At 38.6% G+C, this 25,558-nt stretch overlaps 1 protein-coding gene and 1 non-coding gene across 6 annotated transcripts in view; both read left to right on the top strand.

The window, feature by feature from the left end:
- Positions 1-25,558, top strand: part of USP48 (ubiquitin specific peptidase 48) — a 78,786-nt gene that overhangs the window by 12,111 nt on the left and 41,117 nt on the right. For 3 of the 5 annotated variants that reach the window (XM_057698985.1, XM_057698977.1, XM_057698966.1), the window contains exons 2-8: positions 9,904-10,024; positions 11,400-11,556; positions 14,181-14,308; positions 14,621-14,745; positions 15,243-15,351; positions 18,192-18,325; positions 18,918-19,000. In XM_057698985.1, coding sequence (XP_057554968.1) covers positions 9,904-10,024; positions 11,400-11,556; positions 14,181-14,308; positions 14,621-14,745; positions 15,243-15,351; positions 18,192-18,325; positions 18,918-19,000 — 857 coding nt within the window. Of the gene's footprint in view, positions 1-9,903; positions 10,025-11,397; positions 11,557-14,180; positions 14,309-14,620; positions 14,746-15,242; positions 15,352-18,191; positions 18,326-18,917; positions 19,001-25,558 lie in introns of all 5 variants that reach the window. The other 2 variants (XM_057698993.1, XM_057699000.1) reach the window with 2 other exon arrangements.
- LOC130843366 (small nucleolar RNA SNORA18) lies at positions 16,999-17,133 on the top strand. Its single transcript, XR_009050929.1, has one exon. It is a non-coding gene; the product is annotated as a small nucleolar RNA SNORA18 (small nucleolar RNA).

Here is a 25,558-nt window from a genome sequence, read left to right as displayed (position 1 = left end):
TGAAGTTGTGTTTTTTTGTTTTTGTTAAATAAACAAGCGAGAGTGAGTAGCTTAAGTTTGTTTTGTTTTTTCAACTTGAAATTGTGATGGTGGAAGGAGGAGGGGCTCTCCTTGGGGTCTAGTAGGGTGCCCTATGGTGACCTTTGAAACTCTGCTTGGGAACTGAGCTGTATTCTTTTCTACTAGAGGACTTACTAACATTGTTTAAATAGTTAATTTTGCTTTGGGGAGTTTTTTACACCTGCCTTGAAAAATTGTAAAAGCTTGGATGAAAGTGCCTAGTTTAACACCGCCAAATGTTTCATAGCAGCTTAAATCTTAGAAGGATGAAAGAGAGAAGCCTTTTTGGTGAAAGATGATCTTCCAACCTTGGCTCTTTTTCTTAGGAAAAAGAGCAGCCACAGGGCCAGTAAACCTGTTTCAGGATAGTAGCTGCACATTATGAAAGATGCTTAGCTAGGATCCTGATGCCTTGTCTGTCTTGCTTGCTGTGTGTTGACTTTCTCTTAGATCCTTTTGGTCAGAATTCAAACTTTCAAATGAAATCAGGTTGTTAGGTGAATGAACACTTTATGAATTTCTAGATGTGAATATTCTCAAAGTGCACACTGCTAGTGATTCCCATCCTTCCTTTAATATTTTAAATGAAAGCACGTACATACAACCCTGTTTCTTTTTTCCCTTCACCCCCTCACAAAAATGATAACATGTACTGTTGATTCGAACTCTTGTATCTGTCGATACTATTATCTTACATTTGAGGTCCTTGTTTTTCATCTCTTACCAATAGCATCTGTTATATTTCTCTTTCACCCACCGCCCCGGAGAGTCAGGATTTATACTTTGAAAATCACCCATTTAAAAAAAAAATTAGACGCTTAAAACTTGTCTTATTAAAAACAGGAGGAAAAAAAAAACAAACAAAAAAAAACAGGAGGAGTTTTGTAAGAATGGCATTGATTGAAAAAGCAAAACTTCTCAACCCAGCACCACTTTCACCCTTGTTTTCATCATCTGTTTCTTGCTAGAGGCTAAGGCAGAAAGTCTTATTGTCCTCATGTACTCAAGTGCTTTATAAACATGATTTTCCAAGGGGATCCAAATAAAGAAAGAAAATCAGAAAATTTTAGTGTTCACTTAACCTCCTACCCTTTGTTTTATAAATGAGGAAATGGAGACCTTTTTCTCTGAGCAAAATCATGGCAGAGGGTTAGTTTTGTCTTCTTTCAACCAGCATATAGGACAAAGAGCCTGGGAATGTTGAGTCACTCACCAGAGTTTTGGGAAGGGACTGAAGTTAGGCAGTGACGTACTGTAGCCCCTCCCCCACCTGTCAAAGGATGGGGAGCCTTCTGAATTCCTTCTTACTTGTTGACATCTGGTAAGAGACCAGTTTGTGATTATGAAATAAAATGGTAGAGGGAGAAGGATGTTCTTAATTAGACGGGACTGGTTTGGAAGGGAGTTCCTGAACTCAGTTAATGGATCTAACTAATCCTAGCACTGTCATTCTCATAGAGTGGTGACATTTGGAGCTACAGAGACATTTTGAAGTTTTCAGGGAAAATTTGGACAGTAAATGGTTCTTATTGGAACCATTTCATTAATACTCAGTTCACCTATTTGTGTGTGTGTGTGTGTGTGTGTGTGTGTACGTGTATGTAAATCACTTTTCAGAAATCTGGTGCCTCATTAGGCAAAGCCTTAGTATAGACAAGGGTCTTCCCTGGAAGCAGGAGAGTTGGCCTGCCATCCTTCATTGATTTCTACCTGGGCTATCTGTATGAAATGATGTCCTAAGAGCCAAGAAACAAAAAGGCATTGAAGGAGAAAAAGCAATAATTCTTTAAATGACCACACAGAGAAAGATTTTCACCCTCCTCTCCTATTTAAATAATAAATTGTTCTTTGCACTGCATAGCAGCTATGAAATCATTGACTATAAATTTCTGTCCGTTGTGCTGGAAGGCCTACTCCTAAATAACAGATCCTTGGAGGCCTGTCGAAACAGAGCTAAAACTACCACTCTTCGCTGTGGTCAGTGTAGAAGGAACTTAGGTCATTTGCACGCCTAGCCTACTGTTTTTTCCCACTTCACAGACAGTTTTTGATTTGTGAAAAATTGTTTCCTTTCTTTACAGTTTTGGACATCATTGCAGATGTCTCCTTTTCCTTCTTGCCTACATCGTCTAATCAGTTCCCAAGTCCTATTGATTCGTCGCATCGATATGCTGGAATTCAGCTTTCTTCCATTGCTTGCATTGCCACTAAATAGGTTTAGGACTTCATTTCTCACTAGGAAAATCATTGTCTCTCAGGCTTTGTTCAGCTTCACTCTATCAGTTTTATTGCTGTCAAAGCGTTTGTTGGCCTAAGATTACAGCAAATGTCACAGCTGCTTAGCCTGCCATACCAAACACTGGGGGAACCTGTCCCCTGCCTACTGCTGTAGCCACTTGTATTCTTATATCTACAGCCCCAGAAAAAAAAGTACCCATTAGAATTCTTCTTCACTTTGTTTCATTGCCACAGTGTCAAAACATATTCTGTGGACATATGCCCAGAAGTATTGAAACAAAATGTTGGAGTCATTTAACATTTTGAGACATTTTCTCAAGGTTTTCCAAAGGGTCATGTTTAACAGTGAATGGACAATGACTCTCACTTTACCCTGATTCATCACCAAAACTTTTTTTTTTTTTGGCTGCACTGCACAGCATGTGGAACTTCCCTGACCAGGAATCAAACCCGTGGCCCCTGCAGTGGAAGTGCGGAGTCTTAAACACTGGGCCACCAGGGAAGCCCATCACCAAAACTTTTTTTTGCTGATTCCATAAGTGAAAACATCTTTCATGGCTGTTTTAAATTTGCATTTCTCTGGAGCCGAATGTTTTCCCCTGTGTTTAACTGATCTTACAAGAAAGCTTAGGGGAAGAGGGGCAAAGCTGTTTTTAAGACTTAGGAGGTCTGGGCGTTCCCTGGCAGCCCAGTGGTTAGGACTTTCTCTGAGTGGCCCCTGGTTCAGTCGCTGATTGGGGAACTAAGATCCTATAAGCTGCGTGGCGGGGGTGGGGTGGGGGGTGGGGAAAGATCTGTCAGACTGAGATGGATTGTTGTTGGCTCTAGGAGTTAATAACAGAAAAAGCTTTATTTAGTTAGTCCATATTTGTTAGGGCTCCTAGATACAGGTGACAGAAACTTGAAACTAACATAGTGTAAGGGAAGTGCCTCAGTTAACAAATCTAGGGAGGTGTTTGTTTTAATTCAGGAAAGATTTGGACAGGTAAGTCATGGCTAGGGTAGGGAAGCACTTGGGCTAAGGACCAATTCATGAACCTCTTCCAGCTGTTTCTCATGCAAATGAGCATGTTTCCTTCATAATATTGGGACAGCTAAGCTGTCAGAATGGTCTGCCACTGAAGAGGGATTGTTGTTTTGAAGGTTTTTTGTTTGTTTTTTCCTCTCTCAGTTCCCATTTTAAGTATCTTGTGAGATTGTTTTTGGGTGCTGGATCTCAGGGAGCTGTATCTCAGCAGCTCTTGCTTGAACCACAAGAATGGAGGAACGGTTTGTTCTCAAAAAAAAAAAAGGGCAGGGAAGAGCTGAAGAAGCTAGGCACGTACGGTAATAGGCATCTGCCACACAAAACAAAAACCTAGTCCTAAAGCCGACTGATGTATAAGGAAATGAGACAAGAGTGGGAGAGAGTCGGGGAGAACCAGGATGACTGCTCTGCGCTTCATACGTTGTTTTTGTTTGTGATTCGGTTTTCCCTCTGATTACACTGTAGGCAGAATGAAGGATTTCTGGGAGGAAGACCAGGGGGGATTGGCTAGAGGGGACAGTTATAAGATTGTAGGAACTTACTATTTAAGGGAAGGTAAAAGGCATCCCTCCACCCAGATTAAGTTGGGGCTACTTGTGACCTTGAAAAAGTTATCTGATTTTAAGCCAGTATTAGCAAATCCAGATGCTTTCTAGGGCCCAGTTGTATAAATTTGAGTCAGCTGGCTAGGGTATTTACACATCAGGCATGTAAACATGTGTCCCTGTCTCATGTGTCTCAGCCTCCTTAATCTGTCTCTTCTTACACTTTGATAGAAACCAGTACACAGACTTATTTTTCCCCTATAAGAAAATTGGTACAAACAGGATGATAGATGATACTTAACACCTGTAGCCTATTCCTAATGGGGATAAAAAGGAACTTGGGGCATTGGAGACTCAGTGGGTGAGGTTTTCTTCTACAGGGGGATTTCATCTAGCCTTCCATACTTGGCATTCTGCTGTGTTGCTTAGGTTGGTTCGGAAATAATGGCTTTTAATAGAAATGTTTTTATGATTTATGCTTCTTAAGTAGATTCCCCACTGCTGCAAATAAGATGATAAACAACAACAACAAAATCCCCCACCGTGTTGGGCCCATGTACCAAAAAAAAAAGGCCTGGCCTCAGTTTGGAAAGCTTTAATTGGTGTACCTAAGCTGCTTTTAGTGCAGTGCATCACCACTGACTTTTTGGCTCTCACCTGGAGTGTGGCCTTAGGGATCCAGGAGCTGTAGGTTCTGCTGGGGAGGGGGGTGGTGGCAGCTGGCCCTTTAACACAGGTTCATCTCATCTGCACAGTGGTGGCATTCTAGCTGATGGAACCTTATTCAGTAATACCTCGCCATCAGTTAATTTAAGAAAAGCAAAAACAAAAAAGCAATGCCAGTGTTCTAGGGCTAAATAATACAAGTTGCTCCCAGCTTCTTTCATCTGTTTTTGGAAGTCTTTTCAAAGTTAAAGAAACCTATTGCGTGACGTTTTTAGGCCATAGCTGTGTATTTGTATTTGCTCACTGAAGCCAACTTTGGACCAAGTTTACAAGATTTATTGTGTGTGTGGGAGAGAGGACAAGAAGAGCCTACTTTTGTTCATTTTCCCTGTTTCACCGTTTAGGCACAGGAGACTAAAATCAGAATGGTTCTAATGGAACCGTAGTTTTCTGAGAGAATGATCTGTGCTTCTGACCCACAGGAGAGTGCCTGTCTTCCCAGCCAAATCCTGTGAAAGTCTTACCCCTCCCTTATTTAAGAGGAGAAAACAAACTTGGTATCACTTTGAAAAGCATATTGGAAAGAATAAGTACCTACTTATTAACTTTTAGAGGTAACATTTTCACTGTAGTTACTGGTGCTAACTTTTCCTTTTCTAAAGACCTTGTATTATAGTTTAGTGCTGTGAGCTGTAATGTTTTTTTTTGAGGGGGCAGATGCCAGCTTCTGGACCAGGGATTGAACCCAGGCCCTAGGCAGTGAAAGCACAGAGTCCTAACTGCTACACTGCCAGAGAATTCCCTGTAATTTTCTTTTCAAAAGAATCTTCCTTGTTAAAACAAACAGAAAAGAATTTTCCTGGTAAATCCTTGCCCCTATTCCAAGGAAAGATTTTAGGCTACTTTGCCCAGTCTCTGAATCAGGTTTTTTTGTTTGTTTCTTTGTATCTTCTCTTGATAGAAGAGAAAAATTGCTTTTGTGTAAAAGGAGAGGTGTTTTTTTTTTTGCTCATTGTAGTTTACTTGTAGTTAGTCCTTTACCATTAGTTAAAGGCACAAAAAATAACTCCTTTTAGATCCTGCCCCCCTGCAAAAGTGAATCAGTAGTACTTTTATTTCCTTAGTAAGTTACTTTCCAACCTAGCTTTAACATAATCCTGACAAAACTGCTCTTAGGTTGGCTAAATTTGTTTTCATTTTTATTTTTTAAAGCCAAAGATAGTGTGTTTAAGTGGAATATTAAGAACAATTATTGGGACTTCCCTGGTGGTGCAGTGGTTAAGAATCTGCCTGCCAATGCAGGGGACATGGGTTCAATCCCTGGTCCAGGAAGATCTCACCTGCCACAGAGCAACTAAACCCGTGCACCACAAGTACTGAGCCTGCGCTCTAGAGCCCACCTGCCACAACTATTGAAGCCCACACGCCTAGAGCGTGTGCTCCACAAGAGAAGCCACCTCACTGAGAAGCCTCTTCTCCGCAACTAGAGAAATCCTGTGCTCAGCAGCAGACCCAACACAGCCAATAAATAAATGAACAATTATTTACTTATTTCTGGAATATGTTATACTTCCCAAAGTTCTAAATCTGAAAGATATAAAAGGTGATGGGGGAGCATAGAAAGCCCTTCACTCTTAGTTTTTGCAGCCAGCAGGTAGAGGTAAACCGCCTCAAAGATGATTGTTTCCAGTTTATAGTGCATTCTTTTATTTAAACTAACAGGTCTGTCACAACCCCCCCGCTTTTTTTTTTTGGCCGAGTGCATGCAGGATCTTAGGTCCCTGACCAGGGATCAAACTCGGGCGCCCCCCCCCCCCCCCATGGAAAATCAGAGTCTTAACCACTGGACAAACGCGGAAGTCCCTCACACCCCCTTTTAATATTTTTTTATTTATTTATTTTGGCTGTGTTAGATCTTCATTGCTGTGTGTAGGCTTTCTCTAGTTGCAGTGAGTGGGGGCTGCTCTTCTTTTTGGTTCAGGGGCTTCTCACTGCGGTGGCTTCTTTTATTGTGGAGCACAGGCTCTAGGCTCGTGGGCTTCAGTAGTTGTGGCAGGTGGGCTCTAGAGCGCAGGCTCAGTAGCTGTGGTGCGTGGGTTTAGTTGCTCTGTGGCAGGTGAGATCTTCCTGGACCAGGGATCAAACCCTTGTCCCCTGCACTGGCAAGCAGACTCCTAACCACTTGCCCCCAGAGAAGTACAATATTTATTTTATTTTATTTTATTTTATTTTATTTTATTTTGGCTGCGCTAGGTCTTAGTTGCAGCGTGTGGGATTTTGAGGTTTGTTTGTTTGTTTGTTTGTTTTGTGGACTTAGTTGAGGCATGGGGACTCAGTTGCAGCATGCATGCAGGATCGAGTTCCCTGACCAGGGATTAAACCTGGGCCCCTGCATCAGGAGCACAGAGTCTTACCCACTGCACCACCAGGCAAGTCCCCCATTTTTAAACAATGTTTTGTTCCTTGCTTTTTTCAACTAATGATATTGTTATATGTCACAACATAAAGTTTCTCCTGATCTTTTTTTCCCTGATTACAGTAGTTTCCATTGCTTGTTTGTATTACTTATCAGAGTCCTGTTGATGGGCATTTTTGTGTTTCCAATCCTTTACTGCTATCAGTAAAGCTTTAGCAGGTAACCTTCTGAAATATTCAGAACATACTGATTTCATAGTGTCCTTCACAGCAAAAGAAAATCTGGGCTGGTATGTTGCAGTCAGTTGTGTGTCTTACGTCTCCTTTAATATGGATGATTACTCAGTCTTTATTTGTATTTCGTGACATTGAAGTTTTTGAAAACTTCAATGTCACGGACATTTATTTTGTAGAAAGTTTCTCAACTTGGATATGTCTGGTATTGGCTCACAATTAGGCTTAGATTATTCACTTTGGTAGGAAAACCACAGAAGCTACGTTGTGCTTACTGCATCACACCAGGAGGGGCATACTGTCAATTAGACCCATTACTGGCTACTTAAACTTTGATCCTTTGGTTAAGGTGGTATCTTCCAGGTTTCTCCACTGAAAGTTATAGTAACTTTTCCTTTTGTAATTAATAAACAACTTATGCTGAGATACTTTGAGACTATGTAAATATTCTGTTACTCCTCAAACTTTGCTACACTAGCACTCCATTGATAATTCTCGCCTGATTTCTTTATTAATCTGATGGATGCCAAATGGTGATTTTCTAATTCTGTCCTTCCTTCCACATTGATAGTTGGCTTTCTTCTTTAAGGAAGAGATTTCTCATCTATCCGTCCATCCATCCGTCTCACTATGGGTTCCTGCATTATTGAGCAGGTTATAATCCAGTCATTTTTTTTGTTGCTTAAGTTGTTGCAAATTTGAGCACTGGGAGCCCCATTCAAGCTCCCCCTTTTAACATGTCCCCCTCATTCTTTGAATACATCCTTTTGGGGTACTGCAAGATGTCCATGTTTATCTTGCACGTTCCCTGTCCAGCCTTCAAATTGGCCATTTCTCCCAGGAGCCGTGGCTTCTTCAAGTGGGGAACATTTAGAAATCAAGATCTGCTCACTGGATGTGTCCATGTTATTGCTTTTAGGCCCTTAGCTGACAAAAAAAGCTATCTAGGGCTTCCTAGGTGGCACAGTGGTTGAGAATCCGCCTGCCAATGCAGGGGACACGTGTTCGATCCCTGCTCCAGGAAGAGCCCACGTGCCGCAGAGCAGCTAAGCCCGTGCGCCACAACTGTTGAGCCTGAGCTTTAGAGCCCGTGAGCCACAGCTATTGAGCCCATGTGCTGCAACTGCTGCAACTACTGAAGCCCACGTGCCTAGAGCCCGTGCTGTGCAACAAGAGAAGCCATGGCAATGAGGAGCCCATGCACCACAACGAAGAGTAGTCCCCACTCACCGCAACTAAAAAGAAAGCCCACGCACAGCAAAGAAGACCCAACACAACCAATAAAATGAATTAATTAATTTTAAAAAAAAAGTGGAAAAAAAAGCTATCCAGTTTAGGCTGCCCAGTTAAATCTAAGTTTCAGATAGACAACAAATACTTTTTAAAATATAAATATGTCATTTATCTGAAATTCAACTTCTGTCTTGTATTTTATCTGGCAACATTAATCTACCTGTCTATATATATTGACTTGTGGATTTTTGACTTACAGCTGTTATTCCTAATCAATACTGCAGGGTTCGTTTTATTCTTCCTCCCTAATTTGTAACATTCCTCTCCAAAACTTGATTCCCATCATCCCCAGTATATATTTACTTATTTGTTCAATTGCAGAATGCACAGAAAGTTTCAGAATATATCTTTGAAAAGGAATCTATTTTCTTTGAAAAGGAAGTTTGTTGTTTGTTCCTTTTGTCTTTATCCTGATGCTACTGGGTTCACATTACTTGGGTCAGTGCCCCACCCTCTCCTTTCAGCTGTGTGTTACTCAACTGAAATATGTTAGTTTGTGTTGAACTTAGGGTTTCCTCCATCCTCACTGATTAGTGTGTAACATTCACATGGCCCCCAAATTCAGCAATGTATGGAACAGTATATTTAGGAAAGTGTCACACACTTCTTTCTAAAAAAAAAAAATCTTAATGCTATTCATGCTCTATAGGTAACCTCTTTCACTAGTCTCTGATTTATCCCTTTGGTGTTTTTTTTTTTAATACTATTTTTTTAAGTTGAAGTATAGTTGATTTATAGTGTTGTGTTAATTACTACTTTACAGCAGTGATTCAGATATATATATATACACACATGTGTATATGTATATTTCTGTTTTTATTTTTGCTCAAATGAGCAGATACATGTATGTTTTATATCCCCATCTTCCTTGTACAGAAAATAGCATGCTGTAGATAACTCTTTTGCACTTTGCTTTTTAGTCATTAATATATCCTAGAACTTATTCTGCATCAGTTCATAGAGATGGTCATGTGTTTTTCCTGTCACAGTTGTGTAGTACTCCATTGTGTGGATGTACCATATTCCCTATGTTTGGCCATTTGGGTTGTTTCCAGTATTTTGCAATTACAAACAGTGTTGTGAAGAATAACCTAGTGTATGTGTTTTTCCACTGTTGGAGGTGCATCTTCAGGGTGAATTCTCTTAGAAGTGAAGTGGATAGGTCAAAAAGTAGCTGTATATGCAGATTTGTTAGCAACTGCAAAATTCCCCTCTGTAAGAGTCCTACCAATCTGCAATCTCATCAGCAGTAAATGAGTTCTGTTTCCCCACAGCCTCACAAACTGGGTGTGGTATTATGCTTTCTCAGTTTTGCTAATCTAATAAATGATAAATAGAATTTAAGAAATGGTATCATTATAGTTTTAATTTGCGTGTTTCTTATGGAACTATGGTATTTTTAAATTATACAATATTTTTCCATAGACGAAACTGCAAAGGAAATCCTAATTGCTTGGTTGGGATTGGTGAGCACATTTGGTTAGGAGAAATAGATGAAAACAGTTTTCATAACATTGACGACCCCAACTGTGAGAGGAGAAAAAAGGTAAGCCATCATTTTTTAAGAGATTTCGTTTATGGTACTCCTGTGTGTTTTGTTTTGTGCCTATGGTCAGAAACCATTACTGATTTCAGGTAATCTAGGCAGCTTTAAGATCAATAGTGGAATTTAAGACTCTACACCACTTGACTTGGAACAGTTCTTAATGGTATGCTTTAATAAAAGTAGCTATGTAATCCAGTAAACCTTTAAATAATAGTTTTAGTTCAGTGCTGATTCTGTTTTCTTTAATGTAGCATGTTTTATTTTGAGCTCTTTTTAAGTCTCTTTAAAGAAGGTGGTAAATCCAGGGAAGAAGCTCCCACAATGATACTACTTTGCTTTCTTGGGCTTATATTGTTACATATTATGCATACAACAGATAGTTTTACCTTTTTTTTTGTTGGGGGGGTAATACACATTAATACTTTCTAACCATAAAGCCTGGCATTTACAAAATAGTCAGCTGTACAGGTATTTTCTCTCTTAAAAAGAATGATTCTTTGTAAGTTCAAGAATTCTCAGCCTTATCTTTGGGAAAAATTGCAACTAACTCCCTCCACCCCCATCTCCCAGATCTATAGGATAAAAAGGAACTTTTCTAGCAGTTTCACTTTGTCATTCTGAACGTTGGGCTCTTAGGAACATAGCAAATGAAAAACCTATGTACACATGTTCAAAACTGATGTTTCCTAGAACCTGCTGTTCTCTAAGTTTAGATTTAAGTAGCTGGAGGAGACTACAGATGAGCTGTGGTGCTGTCCTAAGTCTTTCCCACTCCCATAAGTCAGCCCAGATGGGGCTTTCATGACAATTGTGCCCTAACCTTTCCCGAGAGAGGCTTACGGGGTTTATTGGTTTAAGACAGTTTAACACATTTTATTTATTTTATTTATTTATTTATTTATTTTAAACAATCCAGCTTTTTTTTTAATTAATTAATTAATTTATTTATTCATTTTATTGGCTGTGTTGGGTCTTCGTTGCTGCACACGGGCTTTCTCTAGTTGTGGCAAGTGGGGGCTACTCTTCTTGTGGTGCATAGGCTTCTCATTGAGGTGGTCTCTCTTGTTGCAGAGCACAGGCTCCAGGCGCATGGGCTTCAGTAGTTGCGGCACATGGGCTCAATAGTTGTGGCTCATGGGCTCTAGAGCACAGGCTCAATAGTTGTGGCGCACGGGCTTAGTTGCTCCGTGGCATGTGGTATCTTCCTGGGGCAGGGATCGAACCCGTGTCCCCTGCATTGGCAGGCAGATTCTTACCCACTGCGCCACCTAGGAAGTCCAGTTTAACACATTTTAAATCAAATTAAAAAAAATACTTCTCATAATTATTTAAGGGGAAATTGCTTTTATAATTGTAATTTTTGTGGTTTTTGTAGAACTCATTTGTGGGCCTCACTAACCTTGGAGCTACTTGTTATGTCAACACATTTCTTCAAGTGTGGTTTCTTAACCTGGAGCTTCGGCAGGCGCTCTACTTATGTCCAAGCACCTGTAGTGACTACATGATGGGAGATGGTATCCAAGAAGAGAAAGGTGAGTGGGGATGGGTGTGGAGAGGGCTTACTTCTGAGCTTATTGCCAGCTAGACAGCTTTGAACCAACCATACAGAGGAAGCTTCAACTACAGTTTCCCTCTGAAATATTCTGTGATTGCAGTCCATTAAATTCTAGTAGTTGATAGAAATCAGTCAATAAAGCAGACAAGGTTACTCTTTTGCCTAGTTTGAGAGATTTAATAAATACTTCATTGTAACTACAGCCTTTTGTTTTGATTCCCAAGTAGGCTGACTTACAAAATACCCTCTAAAATTAAGATTAAATTAACCACCCTTGGCAAAGCAAGCCACTGATATGCAGTTACACTCATTGCAAATTTAGAAATCGATTTCAAACTGTTCATAGTGAAATTAGGTTTTTTCATACATAATATGTGGATTGTTATCCCTAATTGATATTTGTATTTAGAGATTATTCTCTTTAAGATCAAACTTCCATGGAATGACTTTTTCTTCTTCTCAAAGCTGGGGGGTAGAGGGAAGTAAGTGTAAGATTACACAGGTCTGGGAGCTCCAGGTTGGGAACCTTTGACTCTCGCTTTCCTCTGTAAATTCTGTGCTGTCTTTTATGTGATGAGCACATGGCTCATGTCTTTGGCTCTGAGAGAGAAAAAATAGGATTCCTAAGCCCCACATCCTTCTTGCTGTTCTTTAGATAACGGTAATACTTTTGGTCCTTGTTAACAGTAATCACTGCTTCAAAACAGTGCTTAAAAATCCTTAAGTTTGTTTCCCCAAAGCTTTATTCCTATAGCTCTGAATATTTAAATCTAGATTAATAGTATAGAAGGTGTTTAAAGAATTAGTGTATGTAAAGAATGAATAATGGAAAATGGATCATTTTTAATTTTTAACATTGTTTTTGCTGAAGTGTAAATTATCAATGATGAGATAGCTAAATAACAAGTGGAAACTAAATTTCTGTTTTGTAAAATGATGTACCATGGCCTTTGGGTAATGTGGTTTTGACTATGTATCTTCAAGAGATAGGTGGGGTTTTTTTTTTTTGTTTTGTTTTTTAAATTTCTAACACTCAGATTTTAATATTTCGTCAAAGTCCTTAACCTTGTTCTCAGATAAGATTGTGCATTTCTGGTGCTATTAAGAGATACGGTGCAGTATAGTAAGAGAGTTTGTGTTGGAAATGGTGGGACCTGAGTTCTAGTCCCAGCTCCACTACTCCCTTAATTTACAGATAGGAAAACTAGCAGAGGATAAGTTATTTAAGATCTCATGTAGTATCTAACCTGTAAAATAAGAAAGTTGGAGTAGATGCAGACTTACTTGAATAGCTTTTAACATCCTGTAAAGCCCCTGCACCCCAGGAACTAAGATTTTTATCTTTATTTTACAAATGAAATATTGACTTCCTTTTCACGATTGGTGAGTCACAGTTGGTAGTAAAGACATAAACCATTCAGACCAATCAGGAAATGGAAACTATACAATGATTTGAGCAGACAAAAAATTATTAACAGTAAATTTAGAGTAATAGGGGATTGGTTAGTAAGAATTAAAGAGGACTTGAAAAAAACACAGACATAACAGATAGAGGAGCAGCCACTACCCCTAGGGCTGAAAAAGAACACACAGGGAGGAGTCCCTTACCCCCACTGACCAGGCCTGAGATCCAGACCTCACTGGAGAAAGCATTGCTCGAGCTTACTGGATGGCCAAAAAGGTGCTGTGATGCCTCAGTGGGTTTCCATGCTGGAAACTGTCCTCAGGGAGGTGCTGGGCCTCAGAATGTCCTGCAGAGAATGTTCAGGAGGTCATTCACAGGGTGGTCATTCAGGAGGAAGTGCCTCACCAGATAAGAGTGTGCATCCCACTGAAGAAGAGGTGCTGGGGAAGCCGCTGGCCACTGCTGGCTGAGTGAGCCCACAGAGCCTGGTGATACACACAGTGGAACCCTCCAGCACCCTCTACTGACAAGACTCAACCTTGCACTAGCAGGCAAAGGAGGAGTCTTTGCAGAGCTCATCTCATAGCACAGAGCAGGCAAAGTAGGGGTGGATTTGGAGCTGAAAGGCAATGTATTAATCAGTAACTGGCAAAGAAGAGAATACTCAAATCTGTTTGGGCTCTTGAGATTTATGCTTCCTATTTGCATACCTTCTCCCAACTCATTAAAACTTGAAACTAAAATTTAATATTCTTAACAGTAGATTGTTGTATTCATTCAAGTCTGAATCAGTGTGCTTGAGACTGCTGTCATTTGCTCTCTTTTTGGCAAGTTAACATTAATGAGGTTATATTAAAGTATTTGGCTATTTAATGCAAATAGTAAATATAGTATATGGTTTTTATTACTGGATTGGATGTTTCAGTATGATTTTGACACTCTGGAAACCATAGTCATGATTGCTATTGTGTATAGCCTCTTGCTTTTAGGGAATGTACATAGACAGCCATAGCTGCCTCACCACTACCAAAAGATGTGATTACTGATTTCTTTTAAAGTTTTAAAACTATAATAAAACACTAACATAGTTATGGATGTAAGGGTGTTTAATTATGTTCTCGTGTGAAGAGGTGTGAAGAGGAGTACATATTTTATAAAAGTAGCAGTTTTTTAAAAAACAAACATTTCTTTAATAGATTATGAGCCTCAAACAATTTGTGAGCATCTCCAGTACTTATTTGCCTTGTTGCAAAACAGTAATAGGCGATACATTGATCCATCGGGATTTGTTAAAGCTTTGGGCTTGGACACAGGGCAGCAGCAGGTAAGAACCATTTATTTTTTTTAAATATAAAAAGCACTCCTTATAATCTTTACAGAAAGAAATGAAGAAACTTTTGAAAATTAATTTTCTTCTGTTTTATTTACTGTTCAGTATATTACACATTTTCCTTGATCTCATTTCTGAAAATCCACGTGAGCACAAACTGATTCAGCATAGCTCTAGGGCTTGTTCAAAAATGCTATGTTCAACGTACAGACAGTTTCTGGATTATTTTTCTTATTAATTTGTAACAGAAATTGAAAAGCAAGATATGATTGTTTTTCTTTTTATTAACCCAAACCTGTATTGTAGGATGCCCAAGAATTTTCAAAGCTCTTTATGTCTCTTTTGGAAGATACTTTGTCTAAACAAAAGAATCCGGATGTGAGGAACATTGTCCAACAACAGTTCTGTGGAGAATATGCTTATGTAACTGTGTAAGTGTGTTTCCACTTTTTCATGGTACATTTTATTCTAAGGTAGTTGCTTATGTGTTTTCTGATTTTCAGTTCAGTTCCAGGTTATGGATTTAGTGGCCTATCATGGGACCTGAAGTATTTATACTAATACGTTTCCATGGGAACATGTAAACAACTGACTTGAGAATCACAGTTGAACCCATCCAGGTGTTGGGAACTATGTCTGGTTGAGCTCTTGCTGTTTCTTTTATGGCTGTGGTGTGGGCTGAAAGTGTTTAGGTTGGAACCTACTGGAATACTAAAAGTAAAATAACTCTTAAACATTTTCCTGATCATAAAATGCATGGCCTCATCAATCACTTCGTTTTTATTTTTTGAATATACATAGTGTAGGTAATTTTTGTGAAAGAAATAAGGTAATAAATGCTTCTTTGTGTATTTCCAAGATGTAGTACAGTAGAACCTTATTGCCTTTCCCACTCTGATCTTAATTTTATCACTCTGTTTTATTATAGCTGCAATCAGTGTGGCAGAGAATCTAAGCTTTTATCAAAGTTTTATGAACTGGAGTTAAATATCCAAGGCCACAAACAGTTAACAGATTGTATCTCAGAATTTTTGAAGGTATTCAAATTTTGGTGTATATGTTGTTTCTGCTCATTAACACTTACTCTTCTGAATGTCTTTTTGATTTAGTGGATACATTCATTATTTCAACTTTTTCTATATACGAAGAGTCTCTGTAATGATCTAGAAGAAACTTTGTAAATTATAAAGTATTAAAGTAGGCTGTATCTTAAAATAATTTTTGGCTATTTTAGGTTATTTTATATGTAGAGTTATGTATATGCAAAAACTTGTGTGATTGGGATGTAGTAGAGTAAGAAAATGTAAACGATGTTGCCACAAGGTTAATTTACCTTTTCATCTAATGAGAACTAGAAAGTGTTGAATGTAAATTTTTTTTTTTACGTTAAATATGGTCATTCTTCAGCCTCTCCGCTCTATAGTTCTCTCTTTATATATTTAGATTTATGTAGAGACAGGCAAATGGTTCCCCTTTGTTCAGAGTGGAAAAGTTGCTAAGAGGCAACCTTTGTTATCATGTAGGAACAGACACATAGCATAGTGTTGACAGATGAGGCTTATTATAGAGCTTCCTTTCTTAAAATGTTTTTGTACCTTTCTTTCTCCTTTAGCACAACCATTAGCATGCTTGAAGTTGTCATTTATTGGGTTCACTCAGCTAAATATTGAGTGGTTACTGTGTTCAGGCAGTGTTTCAGCTGTTGGGAATAACCGTAGTGAACAAAACAGACATTTTTGCCTTTAAGAAGCTTATAGTGTAGTGGTATGGGGACCAGTGACAGATCACAAAATAAATAAAAGTAACACATCTAGTGTGTCAGCTGTAATAAGTGCTATGGAGAAAACTAGCGCAGGAAAGGGGCATGGAGAATGTGGAAGGGTGATTGAAGGTGGAGTAGTGAGTCGTCCAAGAACTGGGGAGAAAAGTGTCTGGGTCAGCATGAGACAAAAATGTGCCTGGTGGTTTGAGGAACAGCAAGAAGGTCAGTGTGGTTGAAACAAGGGGAGAATGATAGTTGACATTGTGCAGGTAACTAAGGATCATATCAGATAGGGTCTGGTAGACCTTTGTCAAAAGTTTGACACTGAGTGAGATGAGATGCCACTGAGGGCTGTCAGCATAGGATAGTGATGTAATCTGTTTCAACAGGATAACTCTGGGTGCTGTCTTGAGAATAGGCTCATGGTGGGGCAGGGGCAGACAGGAGTTGATGATGGCTTGGACCAAGGGTTAGCTGAAGAGGTGGTAAGCAGTGTTTGGATTTTTCGAAGTAGAGCTGATAAAACTGCAGACTGGATATGGAGAAAAAGAGAGGAGTCAAGGATTACTAAGGTTTTGTCTGGAACACCTGGAAGAATGGAGTTGGCATAACTGAGATTTGAAGGAGTGTAGGAGGAGCAGGTTTGGGAGAGGAATTAGAGTTTGCATTGGGGCATGTTAGATTTGATAGGTATAGTTCAGGGGAAAAGTCAGGGCTTGATCAAATCACCAAGGGCATGAGAGAGACGAAGACCAAGGACTGAACCCTGGGACATTCAAACATTTAGAGATTGGGAGATGGGAGCACCTAGTCAAAGATGCTGAGGGGGATGTGAGTTAAGTAAGTTGGCTAGTGTGGCTTCAGGGATCAAATGAATAAAGAAAAATCTGTACCAAAAAGCTGTTATAGATACATAAAGGAAATTAAGGTCTATCCCAATGGGGCTTTTTCTGTAAATCTATATCATTGGAAGTGTCTCATAGAGTAACTATGTGGTTTCCTTTACTCATAGAACTACCTATCTGTTAGATCTGTGGGAAAGAACTACAAGATAGAGATGCCAAATAAACTATGAAAAACCTAACAAACTTTTTTTATCTTAGGTATTGACATATTCCAATGATCTGTACTGTTCTAGGGTGTGATAGCTTAGGAGGGAATATGGTTTGAACTTAATACAATTTTAGAGGGTGTCAAATTCAGAACCAGGCAGATCTATCTCCTGACCCTAAACATGGTCCTAAAGTGAATTACTTGAGGAAACTGGATCCAAAAGATTACAGGTGGGGAATTTTGAAGTGTGTCCGTATTCCATTTGAGATCAGAGAAGCCCAACTAAAAGAATTGTGGACCGACTGACGTGACTGCTGTGAATTGAGTGAAACTTCTTTTTGAAAGGGCTCTCTTATCTTGAAGATTATGACTTTGGCGGAACTAAGGTGATTGGCAGTGGAAAGAATCAGAACGTGAAATTCCTTAAAAATTTATTGACTTAAATAATTTTGCCTATGTTACACATGATAAAAACCCTTTACACTTTGTGCAGAAAGTCAGCATTAAAAAAAAGAAAAGAAAAAGAAACATAAAGTAAAAATTTAAAAAGGAACCACAATTAGCTCTAACATTGAATTTTTCTGCACTCTTAGTTTTGTGTCCTGAATGTGGTTCAGTAATTTTAACTGTGTGTGTGTGTGTGTGTGTGCAAAATTTATATATATATAATTTCATATTCAGTGCCCATGTGTAGTTTCTGCCCATTTTCACTATTTTAAAATTAATTTTGCTGCATCAAAGTACATATGATTTATTTTTTAAACCTACTTCCTTACAATTCCCAGAAATGGGATTATCAGGAAAAAGACCTAAAACTAAGTATTTTTAAAATCATACATTTTGGAAAGAGAAACATCAGTTTTAAATCGTATACAAATCAATGATGTCACTGCTAAGCTAATATAATCTTACCTGTCCATTATTATAATCATTTGATCTTAAACAGCTTGAATAGAAGCTGTTAACTAAAATGAAATTATAATTTGTATCAGAGACTTGATCACTTAAAAAGATCTTTTCATCTTTTTTTTTTTTAAACTAACGTATCGTTTTCTTGATCAGGAAGAAAAACTAGAAGGAGACAATCGATACTTCTGTGAAAACTGTCAAAGCAAACAGAATGCAACAAGGAAGATCCGACTCCTTAGTCTTCCTTGTACTCTGAACTTACAGCTAATGCGTTTTGTCTTTGACAGGTAAATATGTGCATGTCGTAGTGTTTATTGCTAACTGGACTAGTATGTACAGATTTAACTATAGACGGATAGAATAGTAAAATGCTTGCAATTTGAAACTCAAGATTTGGGGATGAAAGATGGAGCCTGTCATAATTAAGAACTAGAAAAGTAGAGAATCCTTGTTTTTTGTTCTGAAAAATTATTAAAAACTGCAAAGGAGAAGCAGACATTTAGGTAGGAACTGAATTACCTTGACATTGTGTATTGTTGTATAAGAACCTGAGTAATTTTCTACTCATGCAATACATCCTCTGTTCCCATGGAGATAAGTCAGGCTTTTTTTTTAAACGTGCACTTCTGTAAAGCAGGAACGTGTGGTTTCTTTTGCAATAAAATGAAAACTTCTGGAAATGTGCTATTTGGAATCAGCACTTTACATTCCTGCCTTTCAGCTTGTTGATTATTTACTGCCCAGTTCAAAGCAGTATTATGTTTTGAGCAAGATTGCTAAATCTAGCCGCTATCCAGCTCATTAAAATAGCCGATAGAGCTTACACATTGTTCTATGGTTGTTTTAAATATAAATATAATTAGCTTTCTTCTTGGTTAGGCAAACTGGACATAAGAAAAAGCTGAATACCTACATTGGCTTCTCAGAACTTTTGGATATGGAGCCGTATGTGGAACACAAAGGTAATATTTTTACCGAGCAGTGATCAGTATAATGCTCAGAGACTGTCACTTATAATCTACTTGTGTAAGAGCACAGAAAAGCAGTTTACTCCTAAATTTTATTTGCTAATCTTTGAGAACAAAGGCATTTTCGGTGAGCCGAGATGTTACTTTCGTTTTCTATGAGTGAGTACATAACAAAGATTAGATGGTTCATCAATATCTATATAATTAAAGGTATAAAAGAATAAAAAATGAAAAAGATACTTTGCCGTTCCTGAACGCACTCTTGTTACCTTAGCTTCAACTTCATATGTGTAATTCCTCATAAAATTAAAGGTCTTCAAGCTGCCTTCATCCACATTTCATAAAAACATTTTATGAAAAACATTTTATGAAACATTTTATCAAACACATTAGATGGCCAATTCCAATATTTATGCTGTATATCTGTGACCACCGATAAGTTGTAGGATGCCATGACGGAGTCTCTAATAACTTACTACTTTTTTCTTTTTGGTAGTCTTCATCTTACCAAACAGGATGATCCTTGTTAGAGAAAAGAAACATCTTGCCCTTTGTTTCTCTCCTGCCCTTACTGGATGGACCATTTTACTTCTCTTTTAAGGTTGACTTTAATGTTTGTGAAATTTTTAATACAGAAATTATATCATAACCTGTCTCCATAAAAAGTTTCTGGTGGCAGCTTATAAACAGAAGTAAGCCATAAAATAAAACCTTCAAAATAAACGATTGGGGTGGTTGGGGAAGTGATGTGGTAAATATTTAAGCCTTAAAATGTGTGATGCTCTCCAGTCAGTACTGGAGTTTAAAATTTACACCAGTGGTGAAAGGAAACTACCGTAGACTTTGCTGCTGGATTTTGTTATTGTTATGTTTGGCTGAATGAATAAACTTAGCATTAATTCCCTTTATATAGTAGTTTGCTTCCTCACTCCTTTGTTTAGGTGATAATTTGAAATTAGAGAAGCCTGATAGCTTAGTGGTTTCTCCAGGGTCAGAAACTTAGCAGATGTAAAGGCATTCCTTTCTGAGACTTACCTGGTGGTCCAGTGGTGAAGAATCCGTCCTGCAATGCAGGGGACGCGGGTTCAATCGCTGGTCAGGGAACATGCCGCAGAGCAACTAAGCCTGTGCGCCATAACTAGAGAAGAGAAAACCTGCACCCCACGGCAAAGAGCCCGCATGCCACAGCTAAGACCCAATGCAGCCAAAAATAATAATTTAAGAAAGTATTCCTTTTTTTTTTTTTTGCCATGCCACCTGGCTTGCGGGTTCTTAGTTCCCTGACCAGGGATTGAACCCCTAGCCACCACAGTGAAAGCACCCAATCCTAACCAGTAGACCAGCAGGGAATTCCCAAATTGTTCCTCTCCTTGACTCCAGTGTACGATTTTGAATAGTTCTTACTGTTATTCAATTTATTATATATTTGTCCAATTTATACTGTAAAGAAAAACCTTTGACCTTAATATGTCAAAAAGCTGTATATATAATTTTAGTATGTTGGATTACTAAGTGTAATTTTTAATTAGAGAAATAAAAATTCTTATTTAAAATTGTTAGGACTTCCCTGGTGGCGCAGGGGTTGAAAGTCCACCTGCCAGTGCTGGGCACATGGGTTCAGTCCCTGATTTGGAAAGATCCCACATGCTGCGGAGCAGCTAAGCCCATGTGCCACAACTACTGAGCCCAACTGCTGCAATTGCTGAAGCCCATATGCCTAGAGCCTGTGCTCTGCAATAAGAGAAGCCTGCGCACCGCAACTAGAGAAAGCCCGTGCACAGCAACGAAGACCTAATGCAGCCAAAATATAAATAAATAAACCAATTAATTAATTAATTAATAATTAAACATTAAAAAATAGAGTTGTTAGTTAATGACTGGTAAAATTAATCCAGTGGTTTGTAGTTACAGGCCTGTTCACAGCCTGTTGTAATGTTTGCTATACAAATGTATTAATCTCATATAGGTAGAATACTAAAAACAAATTAACTTATAATTGCACAGGATTTATTTTAAATAATTAGGGAAATTCAGAAAACATAAAGAAAAGTTATAATAAAAGCCACTTGTAATTCTAGTATTTATATTTATAGTATTTATATTATATAGTATTTATATTAAATTCCAGTATTTATATTCTCGTATATTCATATGTGTCCACACACATAGCCACACAAATCAGAAAAAATAGATCTAAAAGGTGATCTTTTTTTAATTAATTTATTTTTTTATTTATTTTTTAGTTTATTGGCTGTGTTGGGTCTTCATTGCTGTGCGTGGGCTTTCTCTAGTTGCGGCAAGCGGGGGCTACTCTTCGTTGTGGTGCACGGGCTCCTCATTGCCATGGCTTCTCTTGTTGTGGAGCATGGGCTCTAGGCGTGTGGGCTTCAGTAGTTGTGGCACACAGGCTCAGTAGTTGTGGCTCACAGGCTCTAGAGCACTCAGTAGTTGTGGCGCATGGGCTTAGTTGCTCTGCAGCATGTGGTATCTTCTTGGAGCAGGGATCAAACCCATGTCCTCTGAATTGGCAGGTGGATTCTTAACCACTGTGCCACTTAGGAAGTCCCAAAGATGATCTTTTTTTGAAAAGCAAATTCATTTGTTTCTTTAAATAGTGAACCTGCAGATATACAGATATGTAGACTGAGGGATTCTCATACCTTGAGCATTTAGCAGCTTACCCTTTAACTCAACTCCTGCCAAATTTTGGGGGATTTTAATATCCCTGTAGACCACTTTAAGAATCTGAATAAAACTCAGACTTTTAGAAGAAGTGAATTACATGTAAATGTAGTTATGAAAATACGAAGACAGATTTGTAATACAGTAATATAGGTGAAGACTAAAGAACAGGTTCTAGTGGCTGGTCAAAACCACTATAATTCTTTTTTTCCTTTTTTAAATATTTGTTTATTTGGCTGTGCTGGGTCTTTAGTTGAGGCATTTGGGCTCTTAGCTGCAGCATGCAGGATCTAGTTCCCTATCAGTGATTGAAGTCAGGCCCCCTGCATTGGGAGTGTGGAGTCTTGACCACTGGACCACCAGGGAAGTCCCAAAACCAGTTATTCTTAAGTTGATGAGTTTAATGAATTGATATGTATAAAATCAGGTTCTCTGCAGCAGTGGTAATGTGATAATGAAAACTGACGTCTGTTGGTCATAGAGTCATAGTTACTGCTAATACTTCTGTGGGTTTTTTTTTTTTTTTTTTTTTTTTTATTTTTTTGGGGGTACACCAGGTTCAATTACTTCTGTGGTTTATTATCTTCATTAATAATTTAGGGAATACTACTAAGTATCATTGTTGTAGACAGTCTTCAACTGACCTCATAACAATGTCTCTCATTCAGTGATTTTGTCTTTCACCCTCCCTCAGCCCTTCTGACGGTCATAACCTACCTTGTTCTTCCATAGTTTCAATTTCATACGTCTTATTCCATCCTATTTTCCTCCTCTTTCTAAAATTATAAAATATAACACATTTGTAAAAGTTAAAATACAAAAATGCATGGCTCAGAGAATTATCACAAAGTGAGTATCTTCATGAGTACCACCCAGATCAAGAAAGAAAACATTCCCAGTACTCCAAAGATTCCTGTGAACCCCCACCCAGTTGCAGTCTCTTTCCTCCTGAAATATAGTCAGTAATCTGACTTGTGTGGCAATCACTTTTTATTTTTTTGCTTTAGCGTTTTACTATATAAGCTTGTGCCCCTAAACATTATAGTTTAGCTTATCCTTTTGCTTCCTGGGATATAGCCAGGCGAAACCTAACCCGTCAGTAAATCTTTATCTGCCGCCTCTGCTCCTTCATCTGGGCCGTTGATCTCTGGAGAGAAACACCATATAGGTGTGTCTGCCTGTCCTAACCTTTTTATTTTAGAGGATTTTCAAATTTATGTGAAAAAATCTAATCCTATAATTTTGATCTTTTAACTGGATCAGTTCACCTATTTATACCCATAATTCCTCAAATTCAAATTTGCATCACTTTTTATAGTTCCCTGTCACTTGCATATGTTTTCAAGTTTCTCATTTCTCTGAACATAGAAACCCCAGTTTTATGATTCATGACTGACATTGGTGGAATACTATGCAGGTTTATTTTTGTTGTCTGATTTGGTTATTTTAATGTTGCCATGTCTTTTATACCTAGTTATCTCTGAAAATTTTTTATTTTTTATATTTTTATTTTATTTTTTATTTTTATATTTTATTTTTGCTGCACCGTGTGGCATGCGGGATCTTGTTCCCTCATCAGGGATCAAACCCATGCCCCATGCACTGGAAGCTCGGAGCCTTTATTTATTTATTTATTTATTTATTTATATTTATTGGCTGCATTGGGTCTTCGTTGCTGTGCGCGGGCTTTCTCTAGTTGAAGAGAGCAGGGGCCACTCTTCATTGCGGTGCGTGGGCTGCTCATTGCGGTGGCTTCTCTTGTTGCAGAGCACAGGCTCTAGGTGCGTGGGCTTCAGTAGTTGAAGCACATAGGCTCAATAGTTGTGGCTCACGGGCTTAATTGCTCTGCAGCATGTGGGATCTTCCTGGAGCAGGGATTAAACCCCTGTCCCCTGCATTGGCAGGCAGATTCTTAACCACTGCACCACCTAGGAAGGCCCAGGAGCTCAGAGTCTTAACCACTGGACCGGGAAGTCCCTGGAAAATTTTTTATGGGGATTCACTTAGGGCTGGGATGAAGCCACCTCCTCCAGAGAGACCTTTGGTTTCTTTCTGCCAGGCACCTGGGGTCCCTACTAGTTAGGTATCATCACGGATCAATCACTGCTTGAGGTTCCTTGCTCACCGTGTAAGAACCCAGCCAATTTAATACCGTAACACTTTCCCCCTTCTCTTCCTGTTGCTCTGCTCAGGGCTAAGGGGTTTTCTTTATGGTTCCCTGAGGTTGGGAAGTGGAGAGGTGGTTTCTGATTCACGTTTACCATGAAATAATTGGGAGAGTGCGTTGTAGTATAAAGAGTGAGTTGAGTACATGAGTCTAGGTAAGCCCTAAAACGAGGAGTGTGGAAGTGCCCACCTGGTGGGTACAGCCTCGGCTGGGTTGTTTGCTATTACCACTCGTATTTTATACATACTAATATATATATGTCAATCCCAATTCATCCCACCCCAGACCCTCCCCCCCTGCTATCCCCCCTTGGTGTCCATGCGTTTGTTCTCTACATCTGTGTCTCTATTTCTGCTTTGCACACTGGTCGATCCGCACCATTTTTCTATATGCCGCATATATGTGTTAATATACGATATCTTTCTGACTTACTTCACTCTGTATGACAGCCTCTGGGTTCATCCACGTCTCTGCAAATGACCCAATTACATTCATTTTTATTGGCTAAGTAATATTCCATTGTATATGTGTACCATATCTTCTTTATCCATTCATCTGTCAATGGACATTTAGGTTGCTTCGATGACCTGGCTATTGTAAATAGTGCTGCAGTGAACATTGGGGTGCATATGTCTTTTTGAATTATGGTTTTCTCTGGGTATATGCCCAGTAGTGGGTGCTGAGTCATATGGTAATTCTATTTTTAGTTTTTTAAGGAACATCCATAGTGGCTATATCAGTTTACATTGCTAATGAGTTTGTTTTCTCATTTTTATTAATAAAATGTGTAGTAGAAGTGATTGTTTTAAATACAGATAATTTCCTCCCTATAATTGGTTTAAGTTTAGAATGTTTAAAAGATTTTTTCAAACTTAAAAATATATCTTAAAATGTAAATGTTCATTCACTTGCTGATATTTTGATATATGGATAAAGCCTTCTCTTCTTGCATAAACCATGTATATAGTGGATAGGCTGTGATGTGTAGATTTTGTTTATTTACAGTGGACTAGGACCTTAAAATACTTATGAAGAAATCTGAGTGCAGAACCCAGTCTAGATTTTTATTTCTTCCTCTGTCTTTTCTATTTGTCTTGTCTACACCTATTGCCCCCCCCCCCCCCCCTTGGCTGTTCCACATGGCTTGTGGGATCTTAGTTTCCTTTTTTTTCGGTGGGATCTTCCTGGAGCAGGGATCAAACCTGTGTCCCCTGCATTGGCAGGCGGATTGAACCAGCGCCACTGGCAGTGAAAGCATGGAGCCTTAACCACTGGACTACCAGGGAATTCCCTTGTCTACACCTGTTTTGAAAGCAATTTTCCCTAATGACTTATCTCCAATTTTTAAAAAACATTTTCTTTTTTCTAGAAACAATAGCTTTTTAGTTTTGCATGCAAATCTCATTAGTTTGGGTGTAATTTTTGTAACAATTTGCAAAATATGAACAACTGATTCTTGGTAAGCATATGTTTCAGTCTCTTAACGCAGAAGGGATAGTATACCACAGAGTAGCTTTGTAACCCTGGGTATCCAGAATGCTGTAGCTTTCCATCTGTATATTTTGCAGAGGGAATGGGGAGTTGATACCATGAGCTGCTTAAGACAATGCCTACTGCATTATTTTGTGAGACTAAATTTTTAAAATCTTAGGTGACATGTTTTGAATTCTATCAGATGTATAAAGAATTTGTAATCATTACAA

The sequence above is a fragment of the Hippopotamus amphibius genome, chromosome 1 (assembly GCF_030028045.1).
Source record: "Hippopotamus amphibius kiboko isolate mHipAmp2 chromosome 1, mHipAmp2.hap2, whole genome shotgun sequence".
Lineage (NCBI taxonomy): Eukaryota > Metazoa > Chordata > Mammalia > Artiodactyla > Hippopotamidae > Hippopotamus > Hippopotamus amphibius.
The sequence above is the reverse complement of the archived record's forward strand: the minus strand, read 5'-3'. Positions and strand labels throughout refer to the sequence as shown.